This window comes from Salvia hispanica, chromosome 6 (genome assembly GCF_023119035.1).
Source record: "Salvia hispanica cultivar TCC Black 2014 chromosome 6, UniMelb_Shisp_WGS_1.0, whole genome shotgun sequence".
Taxonomy (NCBI): Eukaryota; Viridiplantae; Streptophyta; class Magnoliopsida; order Lamiales; family Lamiaceae; genus Salvia; species Salvia hispanica.
This window is the reverse complement of record NC_062970.1, coordinates 45,351,835-45,370,975: the sequence shown is the minus strand read 5'-3', so window position 1 is coordinate 45,370,975 and position 19,141 is coordinate 45,351,835. Positions and strand designations below refer to the sequence as shown.

Genomic DNA, 19,141 nt, shown 5'->3' with positions numbered 1-19,141 from the left:
CAAAAAATCTATATATATATATTTTTTTTTACTATGATTAGTTCTTTGCTATTTTTATCAACCCATAAGCTAATTCAGAAATCATAACAAAGAGAAGAAAAAGAAGAAAGAAAGTTAGTAGCTCAAAGACTTAGGTCGTTGTCTCCTCATTTCTTGCCTGAATTATAGTGGGGGCTTCAGAAACAGCACGTGGCGTTAGAGAAAAGCATGTAATAAGTCAGTTAGCTGAAAATGGTGGATTCAATCTAAAAGAATTGGATGTGTAATGTCATGCAAAAATGATGATAAATACACACTGCAAGATTTAAATGAGAGTGTGGTTAAATACAGAAGAAACACAGCTAACCACACCTGCTGATATTTACTTCACTCTCTCTGCTCTCTCTTTAAATACAACACTCATTCCCCTCCCTTTCTCAACACCAACACTCTCTTCTTTCTTCTTCTCCTTCTTCCTCTTCTTTTTCTCGGCTCCACGAATATGGAGGCGAGGAAGGGTAGGCGCGCCTTCCTATGGGCTGCTTTTGCTGCACTGCTTTCGCTAAACTTGGTCGTCCACGTCGTTTCCAGACCCGAACACTTCGATGATCAGAAGACCTACTACACCCCCGACCCCAATGCACCTACTCCTCCTACAGGTACAGACTTGTAACACCTCTTACTCGATTGGTAAACCGACTGAATAAGTGATGTCACAATTTTAGTATAATGAGATGACATTTGCACTTTGTTGTCACAGTTAGTCCGCCACACAGCTCGCCACCGTCTCACGGAACACCTCCCAACAACTGTGGAAACAACCCCCCAAACAGACACGGCCACAGCCACGGCCACCATCCTTCAACGCCTTCAGGACACAACCATTCCCCTCCGCCAACGGACCCTACCCCGACTCCTACAACGCCTTACACCCCGACCCCCTCCACTCCAACCCCCACCACGCCTTACACCCCGACTCCCACAACGCCCACCACTCCAACCCCCACCACGCCTTACACCCCGACTCCTACAACGCCTACCACCCCCGACCCCAGTGCACAACCTCCACCTACCAATTACTGTGGCAACCCCCCAAGCGGAGCCGGACACAACCCTCCACCAACTGATCCCACCCCAACTCCCACAACGCCTTACACACCGACTCCCTCCACTCCAACCCCGACCACGCCTTATAACCCGCCTCACACCCCGGACCCCAATGCACAACCTCCTCCTGCAGGTACATTCTCTCTCTCTCTCGGTCGTTTTCGCTCTCATGAGCTAACATTTGCATTTTCTTTGTCACAGTTACTCCCCCACACGGCTCGCCACCGTCCCATGGAGGCACGCCGCCTGCTTACTGTGGCAACCCCCCAAGCGGAGGCGGCCACCACACTCCACCCCCTTCCGGAGGAGGAGGATACTACCATTCCCCTCCACCAACCGACCCCACCCCAACTCCTACCACGCCTTACACCCCGACCCCCTCCACTCCAACCCCGACCACGCCTTACACCCCGACTCCCACAACGCCCACCACTCCAACCCCTACCACACCTTACACTCCGACCCACTCCACTCCACCCCCTTCCGGAGGAGGAGGATACTACCATTCCCCTCCACCAACCGACCCCACCCCAACTCCTACCACGCCTTACACCCCGACCCCCTCCACTCCAACCCCCACCACGCCTTACACCCCGACTCCCACAACGCCGTCCACCCCAACGCCCACCACACCTTACACTCCGACGCCAACCTATGGGACACCACCGAGCACTCCGATCGACCCGGGGACCCCTACTACACCCTACACTCCGACGCCAACCTATGGGACACCACCGAGCACTCCGATCGACCCGGGGACCCCTACTACACCCTACACTCCGACGCCAACCTATGGGACACCACCGAGCACTCCGATCGACCCGGGGACCCCTACCACACCCTACACTCCGACGCCAACATATGGGACGCCACCGAGCACAGGGACCCCTACCACACCCTACACTCCGACGCCAACCTATGGGACGCCACCAAGCACTCCGATCGACCCAGGGACCCCGACCACACCGGGCATCACGGTGCCATCGCCTCCATTCTCGTTTGATCCAAACTCCCCACCTTTCACATGCAAGTAAGTACCATGGTTCAAATGAAAGCACTACATTACCAAAATGTTACTCCTTCATTTCACCGTTAATCGTGCCACTTTTACATAATAATTTAACAAAGAAATGCGGGTGAATTGAGTTAGTAAAATGTGAGATGTAATCATTAAAAACAGTCAAAGTGAAATGTAATTATTTTATCACTCACTGTTTTGCACTTTGCCTAAATTGCAGCTACTGGAGGAATCACCCCCAGCTAATATGGGGCTTATTCGGCTGGCTCGGAACCGTGGGAAGTGCGTTCGGAGGCAGTACTGGTACTGGTACAGGTATAGGTATCGGCAACGGTACCCCACCAATCACGGGGGCAAACATGAACTTACTCGAGGCTCTCTCCAACACTCGCACAGACGGTTTCGGAGCACTCTACAGGGAAGGCACGGCTGCTCTGCTGAACTCCATGGCCAACACGAGGTTCCCCTACACTACCAACCAGGTCAGAGATAGTTTCGTTCGAGGACTGAGCTCGAACCAGGCCGCGGGAGCTCAGGCGAAGCTCTTCAAGATGGCCAATGAGGGTAGAATGAGCCCCTGAGCTTGTAAAAGGAAACAAAAACACCATAGTATTGTTTATGGTACAACTTGATGTGTGTTGTGTGTGCTACTTTCACTTGTTTGAGGTGTAATATTATGTTTATTAGTACTTTAGTTATACTGCAATATTAGAAAATTAATGTGGTGGAGCTGTTTCCTAAACTTGCTATTTTCAATTATTTTTACTCAATTTGTAGAATCAGAATGACAAAGATACATAGGAACAGAGTAGCATTATCCATTATTATTAGATTGATTTATTAATAGGGTTTTTGGCTTTTTAAACCAAAACCTTTCCCCGAATTCCGGTTTTTCCCATGAACTATGAGATTTGTTTTTAAAACCAAGAACTTTCATTTCGTTAGGATTTTCCCAACCCGACCCGAATAGCACATTTTCGACACGAATAGCATAATTCAAAACGTTAAAGTTGTGTTTTGTTTATTCAAAAGTTGTCATTTGTTATGTAATAATTGTGATTGTATGTATTATTGTGCCAAATAGGATCCAAGTAATCAATTTAGTGACAAATAAGATTAAAATTGACATGTAGACAACCCGGGTTTCGTCGTTGACCCGCCGGGGGAAAATCCTAACGAAATGAAAGTTCGTGGTTTTAAAAACAAATCTCATAGTTCATGGGAAAAACCGAAATTCGGGGAAAGGTTTTGCTTTAAAAAGCCAAAAACCCTTATTAATACTAGCAATAGATAAACAAATATAAATGAAAAAAAATGCATCTGAACTTTCAGCATCTTTAACTACTGATGGACCATTTCATGCTCAGGATGTGATTTTATGCAGTTTTTGTGAGGTAAGTGAAGCGAGAACAAAGTAGAGAAAGCGATGCTTCCATTTTAGGAATCATATCACTTTAAGTGGGACGTCCCAAAAAGGAAAAACGAGTCACTTTAGATGGGAATGAGGGATTGATTAGCTAGGCAAAAAAAGAAGGATTCCTAAACAATATCCTATTTCTTCAGTATGAGTAAAACATTGGATTCCTGCCAGAAAACTACGGTCATGTACAAACACATTCAATAAATAGTGAACACGTACACTTTGATGCATTAAACAAGGCAATGAAAGCGCAACGTGATGTTACAAGATCTATCATAAAGTCGAAAAACAGATAAGTCCATCCTGTAGTTATATCATAGTAGCATTCACTATTCACCTGTGATGATGAACTATTATGCAAGTGGTAAACCCAGCTCTAAATGTTATGCCTAGGAGCTTGAAAATAAATTCAGGCAGTATAGTTTAGCTCATGATTCAGTCAACAGCATCATTAATGCAACATCACCTAATTCGGAACCGGATGATGCTGGTTGACATGTTGGTCTTCATGAGGCATCCAATTTAGTTCATCGAATCCTGCAAAACAAAACCTCGTAGAAACTAACAGTTTAAAGAGAATTTTGAGGTTTGTAAGCAATATGAAGCAGTTTCTTCTTAAGTATACCTTTTTCCATGAACTCGAGGATGAAAGAAGTGATGGAGTTAAGAGACAGAAGATTATGCAATGTATCGAACAAGGAAGTCGATCCGGGAATGTGATTTTCCCACCCATTTATGTGTTACATGGAGCATATTCGAGAGTTATTTTGCCAACTCTTGTAGCAGTGAAAAAAACCATAAAGTTTCAATCTTTAAGTGTTTACCATCAACACAACAAAACAATGCTACTCAATGACTCCGGAAATTTCTGGTGAGCCTTCTGCTAAAGAAAGAAATAGCTGTGGCCCCTCAGAGATATTTAGAAATCCCATTGTAAAGAAACCACAATGTAGGCATAAGCACATGTACTTGGTTTATTTATGTCAATATCAACTTCATGGATCAAACGAGTAAAGCAGGTATCGTAGACAACTGCAGCGAACAACTCATTTGGTAATAGCTTTAAATGATTGCAAATTGATGGTGGTCAGCAAATTATGTGCTAATTGGCCAACAATACAATGTGGTTTTTCATAAGTTAGTTGTAAGGATTTCTATAAACAAGACAACTCCGCCATATCTGGTAAAACGAGAAAAACTGTCCTTGACAGTTGCAATCTGCACAGCTTCATACTAAACTGTGTAGAACTCTGGCTTTCACAACTCACCAAAATTGGTAGACTGATCAAATCTGCTAGATTTATGCTGTGAACTCCCAAGCTGTAATCACATTTGTGGAAAGAGGAATCGGAGTCTGGTAATAAGGTTAACTGCTCGTCATCTCTTATGAGAATCAAACCAGTCGAGGATTTCCTGAGACTGCAAGCTAGTCATTTCATGATAAGCAAATGCGAGATTCATTTCCTCCTGAATATGATTGACCAATGACTTCTTCGGGAGAATAATATTCCTCTCCTCGATTGCTGTTTTCCACGGTATCACACGCCCATCATCCCTCATGTAACCGTTCCCGTCAATAAAGCCCTTCTCCTGAAAAACATCGAACAACTTCTCTGACAAGTTCAGACTAAGACCCGGAATTCTATTGGCAAAAAACTGAGGCGTCAAAGGGAACTCCATACATCTAACTTCTGCAACATGGATACCCTTGTCCCTCATCACCACTAGATACTTCTCAATCTTCCCGTTCCGTTTTTCATCTTTAGGCATGTGGACAAAGAGCGTAGCTGGATAGTTCTTCCTTATATCCAAATGACTAAACACCCCTTCAGCGATCATCAACACGATAGCCCTAAACTGAAACTCTGCAGCGAGAGCAGAGACAAAGTATCCACCAGAGGAGGCTCCCATTGCATAGATAGGCAGCTTATCCATCTTCTTCTCAGAAATCCACCACTGGATCATACTTTTAACGACACCCCGCTCCTCCCCTAGCGACCAGCATACACCTTTACTCGATATGGCAAATACAGCAAACTTTCTAGCCAAAGCATGAAGCACAATGAGCCTCTCTTCGGGTAAACCAACGCAATCCGGACACTTAGGGGACCTATCCCAGAAATTAGCTGCTCGGCCGCTACAGCCATGAGCCAAGAAGAGAACAGCCTGGGATGAATCAGGAATCTGCCAGATCAAATCAGTCCCATTCCTCAATTCAACGGTTGGATCCAATCGAACCAGCGAGTCGAAGCTACTCCATTTTTGGCTACTGAGGTCAGGCATCAAAGTGGACTTATTACTAAAATCACCATTCTTTCCAAAGAAAAGCACCAATGCAACTATTACTAAAATCAGCAATGCAAAGAATACTGAAGACTCAATCTTTTTTGTTCCCCTTCTATTTCCACGCCCAAACATAGCTGCAAAAACATAAAAGGCACCATTTTTTTCACAACTAACATCCTAATAAACATGAAAAGAATGTAAAACAAACGAAGCCCACAAAGAGCCATTGCAACATCATAACACCAATACTAAAATTGAAATTGGCAATTGCATAACGGTCAAATCTTTGGGCGATCAAAATAGAACTGAAACGAAATCAAATTAGATTGAAGAGAAGTAAGTTTGTAATTGCAATTACCTAGAAGCATTAAGAGAATTGAAAAGGGGAACCTTGGATATCGGAATCAAGATATTTTCTTCTCTGATTTCGGCTACTACGGTGGAATTCTTGTCAACATCTACCTTAATTCCGGCTCAAATGTGAATCTTTATTACTCCCTCCGTGTCCAGAGTCTCATTCTTTGGCGGCATGAATTTTAAGAAATGTGAAAAAAGTAAGTGGAATGAAGGTGGGACCTTATTACCATTTAGTAACGGTGTTCACAAATAGATTAAAATGGAAAAATGGGACTCCTATTCGCGGACGGAGGGAAAGTAAATTAATGCATGAATAAATAAATCGCACGTGTTCTATTCTTATTGGCAAATAATCATCTGTCAACTTTTATTAGAAAATAAAGTCTAAACTAAAAATAATTAGTCAAGTAATCGTTATTAATCTTGATGATTTTGATAGTATATAAAATTTCCATTTTTCCCTTTTATTGTTCCACATTCTCCCCTGATTACACATTTACAAATCAAAATTATTTCCCTTTTGATAAAAATATGATCTTTGAATGTGGGAAAATTTCTTTAATTGATGAACTTGATTCGAAGAAGCTGATCTTCAGGGAAACTAGTTGAACTCGGATGATTTTTCTATGATTTGAACATATGAGTGTTGTTTCTTACATGCCATCAAAAGCTTCAAGATTTTTTATTTGTGATTTGAAGCTTATGGTTTTTTTTTGTTGAATGAGTCTCTGACCTAATTTATGTTATTGGGGAGTCGTAATGTTATATGTATGGTATTATTTAACCTTTAATTGAATTCGTTTTAATAAAAAAAAATGCTAGGAAGCTAGTGATGACTTGATTTTGGTTTCAGTTCCCAAAAAAATTGAATCTTGAGTTAGGGTTCTTGTTCTATTTGCTCACTTTGAATCGTCTTTGTTGCTTTAAATTTCTGTAAAAACTGATGATTTCTTTTGCTGGTGATCATATTTCTTTCGGAGCGGATCTCCTACACCACCTTTCTGAAATCAAGTTTTATGTTATTTTATAGATTGAGGGGCTTTCACTATCTTGCTTCAATTTGGGAAAATATAGACCTATATAAGAACATCTTGATTACTGGATTACTGCTCTAGTTGAGTACCCCGAATTAGCTGTTTTCGCCTTAAACTAGACCACTATATACCTGAGTATGCCGCTTCTGGTTCAGTCCATGAGAGGCCATTACGGTTTTCAAAAACTATAACAGATGGTCCAATTCCATGGCAAATAGGCGGGTCTAGTTTAAACATGCATCGGTATTACACGTGGGCTAAACAAATCCTTATCAACTCGAAGGAGCTCTCGTACTCCTACCGACCATGAAATAATATTCTATTTTGCCATTTCAGGACTTCCAAACACTCAACTAAATCTTTATACTCGCATTCTTCTGCAATTATTTGTCTCGTTTGTCTTTCACTAATTTTGGTAAATCAATCGCACATTCTACTAACTTATTCTAACTCATTTTTTTATTATAAAATTAACGAAGTATATAAAAGTAGGGTTCATGTTCCACTAATTAAAGGAAATTATATTAGAATTTAAAAATATTCTTACTAATTTTTTGCAACAATTTTTCTTTCACATTTCTAAAAAATTGTATAAAGAGTTAAAGTAAGCCTTTTAATCGTGAATGGAGAGACTATTATATTAGAATTTCGCACATCATATCTTCAAAAAGACTTTTAAAGAGGTGGTTATGCAACTTGTACATTGAAAACCAAGTTAAGATGCATAAATAGATCTTCAACAATACATGTGATCTTTAAACACAAACAAAAAATTGATGGATTGATATTATAAGTGTGTGTGTATGTAATGCTTTGCAACTCAAATAATAATGAATATTTGCATTTGCAACACGTAGCACCAATGATTGCAAATCAATAAAGATTATCATTATAGATGGCCCAAGTAGCATGTGTTTCCTGTTTATATTAAAGTAGGCAAAAACTAAGAAAAAGGTGCATTTGCTCCACACAATTTATTTATCATTTATCTTCGTCGATGTACTAGTATATAATAGATAGCTTGTTAGTTGTTAGTATACAATATATTTGAAAATGACATACGTCGAAGGCTTGCAATATAAATGAAATATGACATTTGAATAGTACTTATGATAAGATGTGTTTCCATTTCATATGATAAGAATTTGTGACTTTATTGTCAAGCATCGTTGAATTTTTCCTCCATCTTTTTCAATAATACACCCACCGTCAAAAAAATTAAAAAAAAATCAACAAAAATTTAATATAGCGTTCACAAAAATTGAAGAGTAAATTGTTGAGAAAATCATTAATTTATTTTAGTTAAATTCTGGTCTTTTTCATGAAAATCAGTCTTACAACAAACTATGAATTTTATGTTTTATTTTTCATGACAAAATATTTTGATTTTCTATTCGTAATTTGTTGTCGATAGGAAGTTCACATATTTTAAATTATGTAGAGTTATTTGAAGGTGTGTTTCAAACTATAAAATATGTATACATAGGATTGAGATATAGTAGAGGTCATGTATAAAACGTAGAACATGTATATACATGAAATATTAGATTTCATACTTGTTTTACTCCCTCCGTCCCCGATTAAGAGTCACACATTTCTATTTCAATCCGTCCCCAATTAAGAATCACACTTCATTTTTACCATAAATAGTAAATATATCCCACATTCCACTAACTCAATTCACTCTCATTTTATTATAAAATCAATATAAAAAAATAGGTCTCACATTTCACTAACTTTTTCAACCAACTTTTCTTTACATTTCTTAAAACCCGTGCCCGGTCAAATGATGACTCCTAATCGGGGACGGAGGGAGTATATTATAGTGACAATATTTCTTAGTATAATACTATATTATAAATAGTTTTTCACAGAAGTGGCCTATGGTCGGGTTACAATGTGAAAACTTTACGTTATTCCAGTCTATTTTTAAAAGTGCATGACGAACTATAATTTAACAATTTTTTTTTTTTGATAATTTATCTTATTATGTTGTTGTATATTAATATGGTAATGGAATAGTAGTAATGTAGCAATGATGTGTGTTAAACACTTGAGCGTTAAACAGTTGCATTACAAATTTACAAATAATGTTAGGCTATATACACTAGTATTTCTTTTACTTGATATAATTAATTGATAGGGACACACGAAATTATTTTTTTATATGCCATTTATTTCAATTTTGTCAGATAATTAAAGAAATGACTGTAGATTTCCATGAACGCAAAAAAAAAAATAGTATTACTATTGGTATATCCATAAGGGAATAAAAACAAGAATAGGAGAAAATGAAAGGGATGTTCTCGAGTACAATTAAATATTGGTAGTTGAGGTGATTAATAACGACTTCCCTTCATATATTTGACTAAATTAAATGCAATGCAATGGATATTCACCTTTAATCACTAGATTAATGGTTTGAGCCATTTAAGGTTTGAGTTATTAGAATACGGCAAATTGATGTAAAAATCATAAAATTTATTAAATTCTGATTTATTAAAAAAAATTGAAAATTTGATTTTTTTTCATAAGCACGGGGAGTGTTAGGGTGCCACCACCTCTTAAAATAACATCATACCACCATTCCTAGTCAATCATTTGTACGTACACATGGACGAATAATAAGCTGCCACATGGCAAAAAAAAAAAAATTATGAAAAAGACGGTTAGCAATATGTTGTACACTATATATCATTTTTTTTGGACATCAATATTGCTGTCTAGCATATTGAATAATGCTGTGTAGCATTTATAATATTGCTGTCTAAGTGGTATCACGGTGTTACTTTAAGAAGAGTTGTCGTTTTAACACAAACCACATCCTATATCTATTTTTTTTATGGTGAAATCACATGTATATTAAACCACTTTCTCTATTCATATAAAACAACATCGTATGATTTAAAATATTATTATAGACTTTTTAATAATTTATTTTTATTGGTTTATAATCTCAAAATTTTAGGATATTAAGTTAGGTAAATAAAACTAATTTAGTTGATAAAGACGTTTCTCTCTAAATCACTCTATATATATAGCATACGCTTATTGCGAAGCATATTCATGAACTTCAATGCAGCAGAGCTCCATTGAAGCAGCAACTAACTCACCAATTGCTTCCGCAAATGCAATTTTCGTTTCGATTTCGCAATCAATCCTAACCTCAAATTGAAGCTCAGCTGATCCCTGCGATGCAATCGGTTATCGAGAAGAAGCGGCGGCAATCAGAGATCGCGCGATGAAGCTCTACATATCGGCGACCGGGATTAAGTCGTTTTCCGGCGTTTTCCGGCGGATGAAGTCGAGTAAGCGCCGATTGTCTCACCGCACGATTAGGCTGCTCGCCGGCCTACTTTTGCCCTTCCTTTTTGTTAGGTCTGCTCTTCTGGTCCTCGAATCCGCCGCCCTATGCTCTTCCCCTATCGGTAATCTCTCTCACTCTCTTTCACACACACACACACACTGATTCGATTTGTTCAGATTTGCAATTTTGTGTTTTTCGGGGGTAAAATTGTAAATTCGGTAGTGTGAAGCTTCAGGTTGCCTCACATGGCGGTTTTTTGGCGGGAGTGACGCTGCCTTGGTAAGTTTCTGTTGATAAATTAATAAATAAATAATTAATTAACTTTTCTCCTGTTTGTGGTTTTATTAGTGTTACTTGATTTGAAATCCATTTTCTAATATTGTTACTGAATAAAATGAATTGAGTATTACTAGAGATGCCTAAGGTTTTCGGTTCCGGTGGTTAACCGCGGAATCGTAACCGCCGGTTCCGAACCGAAACCGTGACTTTTTTCTTGAACCGCAACCGCCATATTTTGAACCGTGGGCGGGTTTCGGTTTCAAATTTTACGAACCGAAACCGTGTTCCTTACCAGAACTGTGAAAAACAGTCAGAAAACCGTGAAACCGAGCCGGAACCGCGAAAAACTGCCGGAAACCGGCGGTTCGGAACCGTGAAAAACCGAAAAAAAATCGCCAGAAAACCGGCGGTTCCAACCAAAACCAGAACCAGAACCGCCGGTTTTCGAACCGAAACCAAAACCGTGAAATAGCCTCACGGTTCGGTTCAGGTTCCACATTTCCTAAAACCGGAACCGGCGGTTCTGAACCGGAACCGCCGGTTTACAAACCGTGGGCATGTCTACTACTTTTATCAAAAATAGTGAAATACTACTAAATGTTTGCTATGTTAATGTTAGACTTCCTTGAGAAATTATTGGTTGATTAACAGCTGACATGAGTGACCAGACCAATATTTTGCCTTTGTTTTTATTATTGTACTAGCTGAATAAATGAATTGAATTATTTGATTCAAAATCCATTTTCTAATAATGTAACTGAATAATTGAATTATTATTTTTTTTTTATCAAAAGTGAAATAAAAGTTATACTTCCTTTTTCTTGGGTGATTTACAGCTGACATGAGAGACCAGACCAATATTTTGTCTCTGCCTTATATGTAAACAGCCCAACTTATTGTGAACATTAATGGAGGAAATTTTAATCTGTCCCCATTGAGAAAAGTGAACAAACTAGAGTAGGAAAAACGTTTATTTTGAATAGTCAACAAATTATTGAATTACTATAATTATTGTTCTGTGTTTTGAGTTATTGAATCAGCAGTAACTAGACTGTCGGCAACTATTTTCATTCATCAACACATGACATACTGTACTGTCACATACCACTTGATTTTGATATTGATGTAGTCTCTTGCAAAATTTTACTAGTAATTACTAAAGTTTATAGGAAAATTACATGATTATGTTCCTATGCTTACAATTATCTGCTCTAATAATGCCAAAAAAGCTCAGAGAAGAGCTGGTGAGGGCCTTGCTGGAGGCCACTGATGGTGGTGGAATTGGCATAGTTGATGGTTCAAGTTCTGAACCGGTTTCATTCCAGGATCTTGTAAAGGACATGTCTTTAAACAGACAGGACTTAAAAGCCTTCGCTTTCAAGACCAAGGCCATGGTAATTTACCTTAATAATCTTGGCATTTCTTTAATTTACTCTTTAGTTCTTGAGAGGTTGCTGAGATTTATTGCTTGCTAGACATGAAAATGGATACTAGAACATTAATTCTTTATCCTATCATAAATTGCAAAGATGGACAGACTTGAATATTAGTAATTCTTTAGGATTATGAAGTTGAATAAATCAGTGGCATTATTTCATCTATATTTTAAATGATGGATTTGAACATTAGTTATTTATCCTAGCGCAGATTGCGAAGATGGAACACATGGTAAAAACAGCTCAATGGCATGAATCTATGTATTGGCATTTAGCTGCTCATAGTGTGCCCAAGGGCCTTCATTGTCTTTCACTTGAAATGGCGGAGGAGTATGCTGTCAATGCTGCAGCGCGTTCTCGATTTCCTCTGCCTCAATACATTCACCGCCTCACAGACCCTTCGTTTCATCATGTTGTTCTTTTAAGTGACAACATCCTCGCTGCCTCTGTTGTTATTTCCTCCACTCTCAAAACATCAAGCAATCCCGATAAACTGGTCTTCCATGTGGTCACTGATAAGAAGACGTACACTTCAATGCATGCGTGGTTTTCAGTAAACACAGTCGATTCTGCTGTTGTTGAAGTCAAGGGCTTGCATCAATACGAGTGGCCTCATGAGGTGAATGTAGCTGTTAAGGAGATGCTAGAAATTCATCACCAGATCTGGAATCACAATTTCCGAAGTCTGAAGGAGGATCTCGAATATGGGAATGGAAATCATCACAAGCTGGATGCCTTAAGTCCCAGCTCCGTCTCCCTCTTAAATCACCTCCGTATTTATCTACCCGAGGTAGTTTTTCGAATGAATTACTGTTTGTGAGTATAGCCTTCAGCTAAATGATGAATGGATGTCCGTTTTCTCATATTTATTGATCTTTACAGCTGTTTCCTGATCTGAATAAAGTTGTGTTCCTGGACCATGATGTCGTAGTACAACGTGACATATCGTCCCTATGGGACTTGAATCTCAACCAGAAAGCTGTGGCTGCAGTTGTTGATTCATGGTGTGGAACGGACTGCTGTCCGGGAAGAAAGTACAATGATTATTTCAATTTTACGAATCCAATCATATCGTCTCTTTCGGACAAAAATCGTTGCGGATGGCTTTATGGGGTAAATGTTTTTGATCTACAAAGATGGAGGAATAGCAATATCACTGCAGTTTATCATCAATGGCTTAAACTTGTAAGCATGCTTTTGTTGGTGTTAATGTCACTAGAAAATACAGACGATTAATTACTAGAAGATTTCTAGTAATACGATTTTCTTTTTTATGCAGAGCCTCAATTCTGGTTTTGAACTATGGCATCCGGGAGTACTTCCACCCGCCTTACTTGCCTTCGAAAATCACGTGCACCCTATTGATCCTTCATGGCACATAGCTGGTTTGGGGCACCGGTACCCACGACTAGACAAGCACATGCTAGAAACTGCAGCTGTTGTGCATTTTAGTGGACCGGCAAAGCCATGGCTCGAAATCGGGTCATCAGAGGTAAGAGATCTGTGGACTAGGCACATAAATTCATCGAATCATCATATTAGAAAATGTGGAATAGCGAGCTGAGAGGGTCGCTACTTATAGGAGTTGTTTGAGGCAGAGGGAAGAAGGTCGAGCCTTCAGTCTCTTTTCAGGCATTGCTCCTCTGTTGATAATAACACATATATATGTATATATAGGAGACGCTAGCCGCGACATATCTCTATATATTATATATGTGTGTGTATAGCTTAAATATCTAACCTACACAGCATGAGTAGGGATGTAGAATATGTTAATACAACCATATATTATTTTGTAGCTTCATCTACACATACAATATCAATATTGTTACTCTCCTATTTGAAGTCCTGCTTTTATATTTTTGCATATTTTGTTGCTAATCATATTGTTAGTTCATATATATATATACATATTTTTTTAGGACTAATACCACAACAAGAACATCATACTAATAAGTTCAAATGTAGTGAGTGTTTTACATAGAAATCTGCTGGTCAGCCCCTAACTTAAGATCATCATCACTTCCACAAAACTATAGATATATATAGGAAATTACAGCGTCATCCATCTCCGAGATTTTTAGCTGCAGACATGAACATGAAATAGTTAACGAAAAACCATAGTAAAGAAGCAAGAATGGGGAGGGGAGAGAGGATCATACACGAGTTGGAGCGGGGTTTGGTCAGATCGGGTGTAGGAGGGTGGTTCCATGAGATTCATGGGAAGGAAGCTTCGGAGATCGTAAGGTTGAGAAGTCATGGGCTCATTGTATTCAGCTTCGGCCGGCATCAGACTCATCTGCTGCTGTGCTCTCTCACTCTCAGCTATCTGCACCAACAAAAAACATAGTCACCATTTCCAATCTACTTATCATCATTATTCGAAACACAGACACACACGGAGACATATATATATATATATGTAGTAACCTTCGATCGAAGAAACATGTTAGCGTTGTGCAGCTCTATCTCCTGATACATCATTAGTTAATCAATCATGTAAGTTTAACTCGAGTTATCAATCAAGAAAAAGCAGAGAAAATTTGTTAATTAGTTTACCCTCCTCTGCATGAGCTCTATCTCAGCAAACAGCAACTCATTCTGCACAAAAACATCAACAGTTAACTATATATACATATAGCTTCTCTTGTCCGAAGATTGTAGAGTTGATTCGATTTACTTTCTTGGCGCGAATTCGGCTTATGGCTCTCTCCACTTTGCCTTCCATGCTCTTGAGATCCTTCAGTGGCAAACTGGTCACTCCCTCTCCCATCATTTGTCTACACCAACAGATAAATATTTATTTCTTACACAATTCATATTTTGATAAACATGAAAAAGAAAGATGTTGCTAATCAACCTGTTTGAAGCCTGCATATCTCTTATTTGTCTGCGCAGTTTGTTGGCTTCTTGCTGGTAAAACTGTTGATCAATTGAAAATCAAATAACATAGGTATCTAATAAGTTCACTAATACACTACCACTCAAGAAAATGTCATTTTGAAGTAGGAAATGAATCAAAGATTGGATGATGAAATGGGGGTTTTTTGATTAAAGAATTATATCATTCTCTCCATTTTCCATAAGTGAGGTTTAAAACCATATTTAAACTCATTAATAGAGCCTATTAACTTAGCCAAACAATCTTAAAAACTAATTTTATAAAGTCTTGAATTAATAAAGACACTAATTTTATTGCAATAGCACTAATTAGTTATAACTTGCCTGGGTGTTAGCCTCGGATGTAGACACAGCACTTGTAGAATCAGCAGTTGCTTTCTTGTACCTATCAATAGTTGCCCTAACACTGCAACCAAAAAATTTTACTTCAAAATATAAATTTATTCACATAATATAAACTTCCTATAAAGTAAATTACTTGTGTTAAAACTCAGTAATTTGCATAATATAAATTTCAGTGGTTACTATTTAAGATTTTGGGATACAATTCAGTAAAGAAGCCATATTCAAATTATCATTTCTTCATATATATAATGTCTAAATCGATATAATCTCACAAAATTCCATTACACATTATTATTCAAAAATCTCCAAACTACTTATCAATTTCTACACATTCTCTCAAATTTTATATTCAACACAAAGTACATGCAATTAATATTCAAGTTAATATACATGAATATACTCAAAACAAATAATATTGGTAAATTATTCTCTGCGACCCTTTCAATCAATCAAGTCTCATTCAGTAATTTCAGCCATACATATTCTTAAATTTGAAGGTTGCTTCCTCACTGGGTCAAGGGATCTGCTGTTGTTTTGCGTCACAAATTTCCAAATAAGTATACATAAGACTTCTAAATAAATCAATCAATAAACTTTTAAGCAAGAATCTCTTTCTATAGCTCTAGTCAATGACTATATGTGTCACTGTGTTAGCTTGCTACTACAAGCATACATGAACTAATCACCTTTAAAAAGCTCATTTGATTGAGTCTATATATAAAAAAAATTGAATTCAAAAACCTTTAAAAAAAATATACGTTTCTATGTTTCGTTGTGACGATATGGAATTTTTCACAACGATTCACACAAAGTAATGAAATTCGATGAATTATACAAATAAAAAACAATTCTATGTGAGTGTTGATGGCATACACATTGTACAACTTTGATAAAGAGACACAATAAGAATAAAAAATTTGAGTACTCTTAACTAAGAAAATAGGATCATAGGAGGGTTAGTTCATGATTTCATGATTTTTTGAAAGAGGGAACATCTTTTTAGGTCCACGAACTTTGCCAAAATATCATTTTAGGTCCGTGAACTTTAAAAATATCATTGCAGGTCCGTCAACTACAAGTTAATATCATTTGAGGTATTTTGAACTTTTTTTGGACAAAAATGCCCTTAAGGCCTTCAAAGGGAATTTGGACAATTGTTTCGCCACTCATCTTGCGTTAGAGACCTAGAGTCCAAAAAAATTTGGATGGTAATTGAATTAAATAGTAGTAAAAAAATTTGTTGGACTCTAGATCTTTGACGCAAGATGAGGGACGAATGAATTGTCCAAATTGCTCTTTGAAGGCTTTGAGGGCATTTTTGTCCGGTCAAAGTTCAAAATACCTCAAATGATATTAACTTATAGTTCACGGACCTAAAATGATATCTTCAAAGTTCACGGACCTAAAATCATACTTTGGTAAAGTTTGTGAACCTACGATTTGGTAAGGTTTACAAATAATTTTCCAAATGTTTAACTCAACGTTTTAAATACCCCAAATAACACACAGTGAAAACACAGAAAAGCAAAAAAAAAAACACAGTGAAAACACACACATGCAACCTTAATTTCGTCGAGGCAGTGATTGGCTGTCCCCTGCCACGGTGGCACGAGATCCCACAATATGATTGGCTCAACCCTCTCCCCTATAGAATCCCGCCACGTGTCTGCTACCGGCGGTTAATACCCGCCGGAAACACCCCTTTAACCGCCTCGATTCATTCAAAATCCCGAAATTGCTCCTCTCCTCACCAAGTTTTAAAAAAATAAAGACTTGATTTTTATTCTCAAGAATCTGTTTTTATATAACAATAAGTCTTGTTTGTCTGCGTTGTTTCCAGGCCTGTCTGTTCAGAGAAGAAAACCCATTTCCTTTTCCAAGTTTTATTCTTTAATTAATTAATTAATTACTAGTTTTGGATGATATTAAATGACCTTTCTCCATTTCGATTTGGGTTCATCTCTTTCTCTCCCTTAAGGCTAATTCAAGAAAATTTATGCATACAAGAAAAGAAAGCACCTTTTTTCAGCTTCAACACACATAATTTTATGGTTTGTAATGAAAGGACAGTTTATGATAAAAATGAAACAAGAAAACCCATTTCAAACCCTAAAGTTCTCAAAAAAAATTTCTAAATTCCGTGTTTAGAATTTCAAGACAAAATTAACCTATATTTCGTTGTGACGAAAGATGCTTATTCACAACGATTAACACACAATACCGAAAATTTGACAATGCTACACGAATAAAAAAGGAATCTTTACGTTGGTAGGGGCTGAAGCACTTAGTGCGTAGTGTGTTTGCAAGTGCACAAGGGTAAATTTGTAAATCCATCTTGTCTTGTGAGTTTCAAGCAAGCCCCTTTGATGGGAATTATCAACCCTAGAAATCTAGGTTTTAATTAGGTTTAAAAAATTGATCTTTCTTGATGATTCGATGAAATGACATTGGATTAAGGAACAGTCACTAGGAAATGAGCTAATGGGAACTTGACAACATTGGGCTGACATCATGACATGTGCACAGAGAGAGAGAGAAGATTTACATTTCCATAGATCTTCTTACCTGACTTCTTGCATTTTGTTTGATTCAAATTTCACTTTTTAAAACTCACTATTGCAAGATTGCAAGTAACTAACTATACACACTTCCATTTCCATCCATCCCAAACAGATCTTGAAGATCATCAAACAGGAGAAAGAACCACATAAACAAGAAACAAATTAAAAAAAAATCCAATCTTTAAAAAAGACAAATCAACCTAAATCAGACAACAACATTTAAAGACCCAAAATTTAAAGAAACCCTAGTCATAAAAACCTCAAATTAGCAAGAAAATCATAAAAAAAAAGGCAAAATTAGTTAAAATAAAATAAAATTGAGACCTGTTGTTGGAGTACTCATAGAGCCTTCCGCGGCTGGAGAAGACGACGAGGGCGACCTCGGCATCGCAGAGCACGGAGAGCTCGTAGGCCTTCTTGAGGAGGCCATTCCTGCGTTTGCAGAAGGTGACTTGGCGATTGGTGGTGCTCTCAATTCTCTTGATCTCAATTTTGCCTCTCCCATTTTTGCTTTCTTGGTTGCAAAGAGCCATGGTGGGGTGGGGTTTGTAAAGCTGAAATAAGCAAAAACAGATGTGAAAAGTGGATCAAGATTATAGGGTGGTTTAGGGAATGGAGCCACCAAAAATTTGTAGGAATCCAAAATAAGCTAAGCAAGAGGAATTACTTGTATTTTATTTTTACTGAGAGTTGCGTGAGTTTGCAGATGTGTGGGTGAAGAGGGGAGGAATTTGGAATTTGAGGGAGTGGGAGAGAGAAGATATGAGGGAGAGGGTGAAACAAGGCCTCTCCTTTTCCTTGATATATTCACTGTTTTTCTTTTCTATACTTGTGAAAAGATAGAGTAGTGTATATTGGGGTTGAGTTGTTTCGGGTCGTGTTTGGTTTGATGGATTAAACACGATCGGATCTTGTGAATGTTGTTCAGTTGGGTAGATACATTGTGGAGTACTAATTTTGGGGTAATGTCGGGTCGGATTAGTCTTGGCTTGAGTCTTAGTCTTCCCGGTGTGACATTATTAATCTAGAGAATTAGGATTGAATTGTTTTAGGTTGTGGTCGATTTGATGGATAAAACAAGATTGAATTTTTAGCGGCTTCCCCCATGTCA

At 37.9% G+C, this 19,141-nt stretch overlaps 4 protein-coding genes across 9 annotated transcripts; 2 read left to right on the top strand and 2 right to left on the bottom strand.

The window, feature by feature from the left end:
- Positions 1-359: 359 nt before the first annotated feature.
- LOC125194447 (vegetative cell wall protein gp1-like) lies at positions 360-2,874 on the top strand. 3 transcript variants are annotated; one of them, XM_048092673.1, is made up of 5 exons: positions 364-638; positions 740-1,219; positions 1,288-1,392; positions 1,576-2,116; positions 2,325-2,874. In XM_048092673.1, exons 1-5 carry the CDS (start codon positions 482-484, stop codon positions 2,683-2,685), a joined length of 1,644 nt encoding a protein of 547 aa, XP_047948630.1. In that variant the 5' UTR covers positions 364-481; the 3' UTR covers positions 2,686-2,874. The 3 variants fall into 3 exon arrangements, with proteins under 3 accessions (XP_047948628.1, XP_047948630.1, XP_047948629.1); XM_048092672.1 differs by having other exon boundaries at positions 1,288-1,526; positions 1,710-2,116; XM_048092671.1 differs by having other exon boundaries at positions 360-638; positions 1,288-2,116.
- An 893-nt stretch (positions 2,875-3,767) lies between these two features.
- Positions 3,768-6,301, bottom strand: LOC125194448. Of its 2 annotated transcripts, XR_007171759.1 has the most exons (3): positions 6,169-6,301; positions 4,150-5,944; positions 3,768-4,061 (listed from the first exon to the last, which is right to left on the bottom strand). XR_007171759.1 is itself a non-coding variant. In XM_048092674.1 (2 exons), exons 1-2 carry the CDS (start codon positions 6,176-6,178, stop codon positions 4,902-4,904), a joined length of 1,053 nt encoding a protein of 350 aa, XP_047948631.1. In that variant the 5' UTR covers positions 6,179-6,301; the 3' UTR covers positions 3,768-4,901. The 2 variants fall into 2 exon arrangements, 1 of the variants encoding a protein (XP_047948631.1); XM_048092674.1 differs by having other exon boundaries at positions 3,768-5,944.
- Positions 6,302-10,278: 3,977 nt separating this feature from the next.
- LOC125191829 (probable galacturonosyltransferase 15) lies at positions 10,279-14,068 on the top strand. 3 transcript variants are annotated; one of them, XM_048089251.1, is made up of 6 exons: positions 10,279-10,629; positions 10,744-10,787; positions 12,017-12,181; positions 12,435-13,013; positions 13,106-13,408; positions 13,503-14,068. In XM_048089251.1, exons 1-6 carry the CDS (start codon positions 10,443-10,445, stop codon positions 13,785-13,787), a joined length of 1,563 nt encoding a protein of 520 aa, XP_047945208.1. In that variant the 5' UTR covers positions 10,279-10,442; the 3' UTR covers positions 13,788-14,068. The 3 variants fall into 3 exon arrangements, with proteins under 3 accessions (XP_047945208.1, XP_047945206.1, XP_047945209.1); XM_048089249.1 differs by having other exon boundaries at positions 10,738-10,787; XM_048089252.1 differs by having other exon boundaries at positions 10,536-10,629; positions 12,022-12,181.
- Positions 14,069-14,176: 108 nt separating this feature from the next.
- Positions 14,177-18,832, bottom strand: LOC125191830 (agamous-like MADS-box protein MADS1). Its single transcript, XM_048089253.1, has 9 exons — positions 18,698-18,832; positions 18,355-18,584; positions 15,449-15,530; positions 15,084-15,145; positions 14,904-15,003; positions 14,783-14,824; positions 14,654-14,695; positions 14,386-14,552; positions 14,177-14,307 (listed from the first exon to the last, which is right to left on the bottom strand). Exons 2-9 carry the CDS (start codon positions 18,561-18,563, stop codon positions 14,304-14,306), a joined length of 708 nt encoding a protein of 235 aa, XP_047945210.1. The 5' UTR covers positions 18,564-18,584; positions 18,698-18,832; the 3' UTR covers positions 14,177-14,303.
- Between the last annotated feature and the right edge of the window lie 309 nt (positions 18,833-19,141).

Coding starts and splice junctions, on each gene's coding strand:
- LOC125194447 (XM_048092671.1), top strand. CDS start 482: ATGGAGGCGAGGAAGGGTAGGCGCGCCTTCCTATGGGCTGCTTTTGCT. Junction 639..739: donor TGCACCTACTCCTCCTACAG/GTACAGACTTGT, acceptor TTGTTGTCACAG/TTAGTCCGCCACACAGCTCG. Junction 2,117..2,324: donor TCCCCACCTTTCACATGCAA/GTAAGTACCATG, acceptor CCTAAATTGCAG/CTACTGGAGGAATCACCCCC.
- LOC125191829 (XM_048089249.1), top strand. CDS start 10,443: ATGAAGCTCTACATATCGGCGACCGGGATTAAGTCGTTTTCCGGCGTT. Junction 10,630..10,737: donor CCTATGCTCTTCCCCTATCG/GTAATCTCTCTC, acceptor GGTAGTGTGAAG/CTTCAGGTTGCCTCACATGG. Junction 13,014..13,105: donor TCCGTATTTATCTACCCGAG/GTAGTTTTTCGA, acceptor TGATCTTTACAG/CTGTTTCCTGATCTGAATAA.
- LOC125191830 (XM_048089253.1), bottom strand. CDS start 18,563: ATGGCTCTTTGCAACCAAGAAAGCAAAAATGGGAGAGGCAAAATTGAG. Junction 15,146..15,448: donor CATCCGAGGCTAACACCCAG/GCAAGTTATAAC, acceptor ATTGATCAACAG/TTTTACCAGCAAGAAGCCAA. Junction 14,825..14,903: donor GCCGAATTCGCGCCAAGAAA/GTAAATCGAATC, acceptor GTTTTTGTGCAG/AATGAGTTGCTGTTTGCTGA.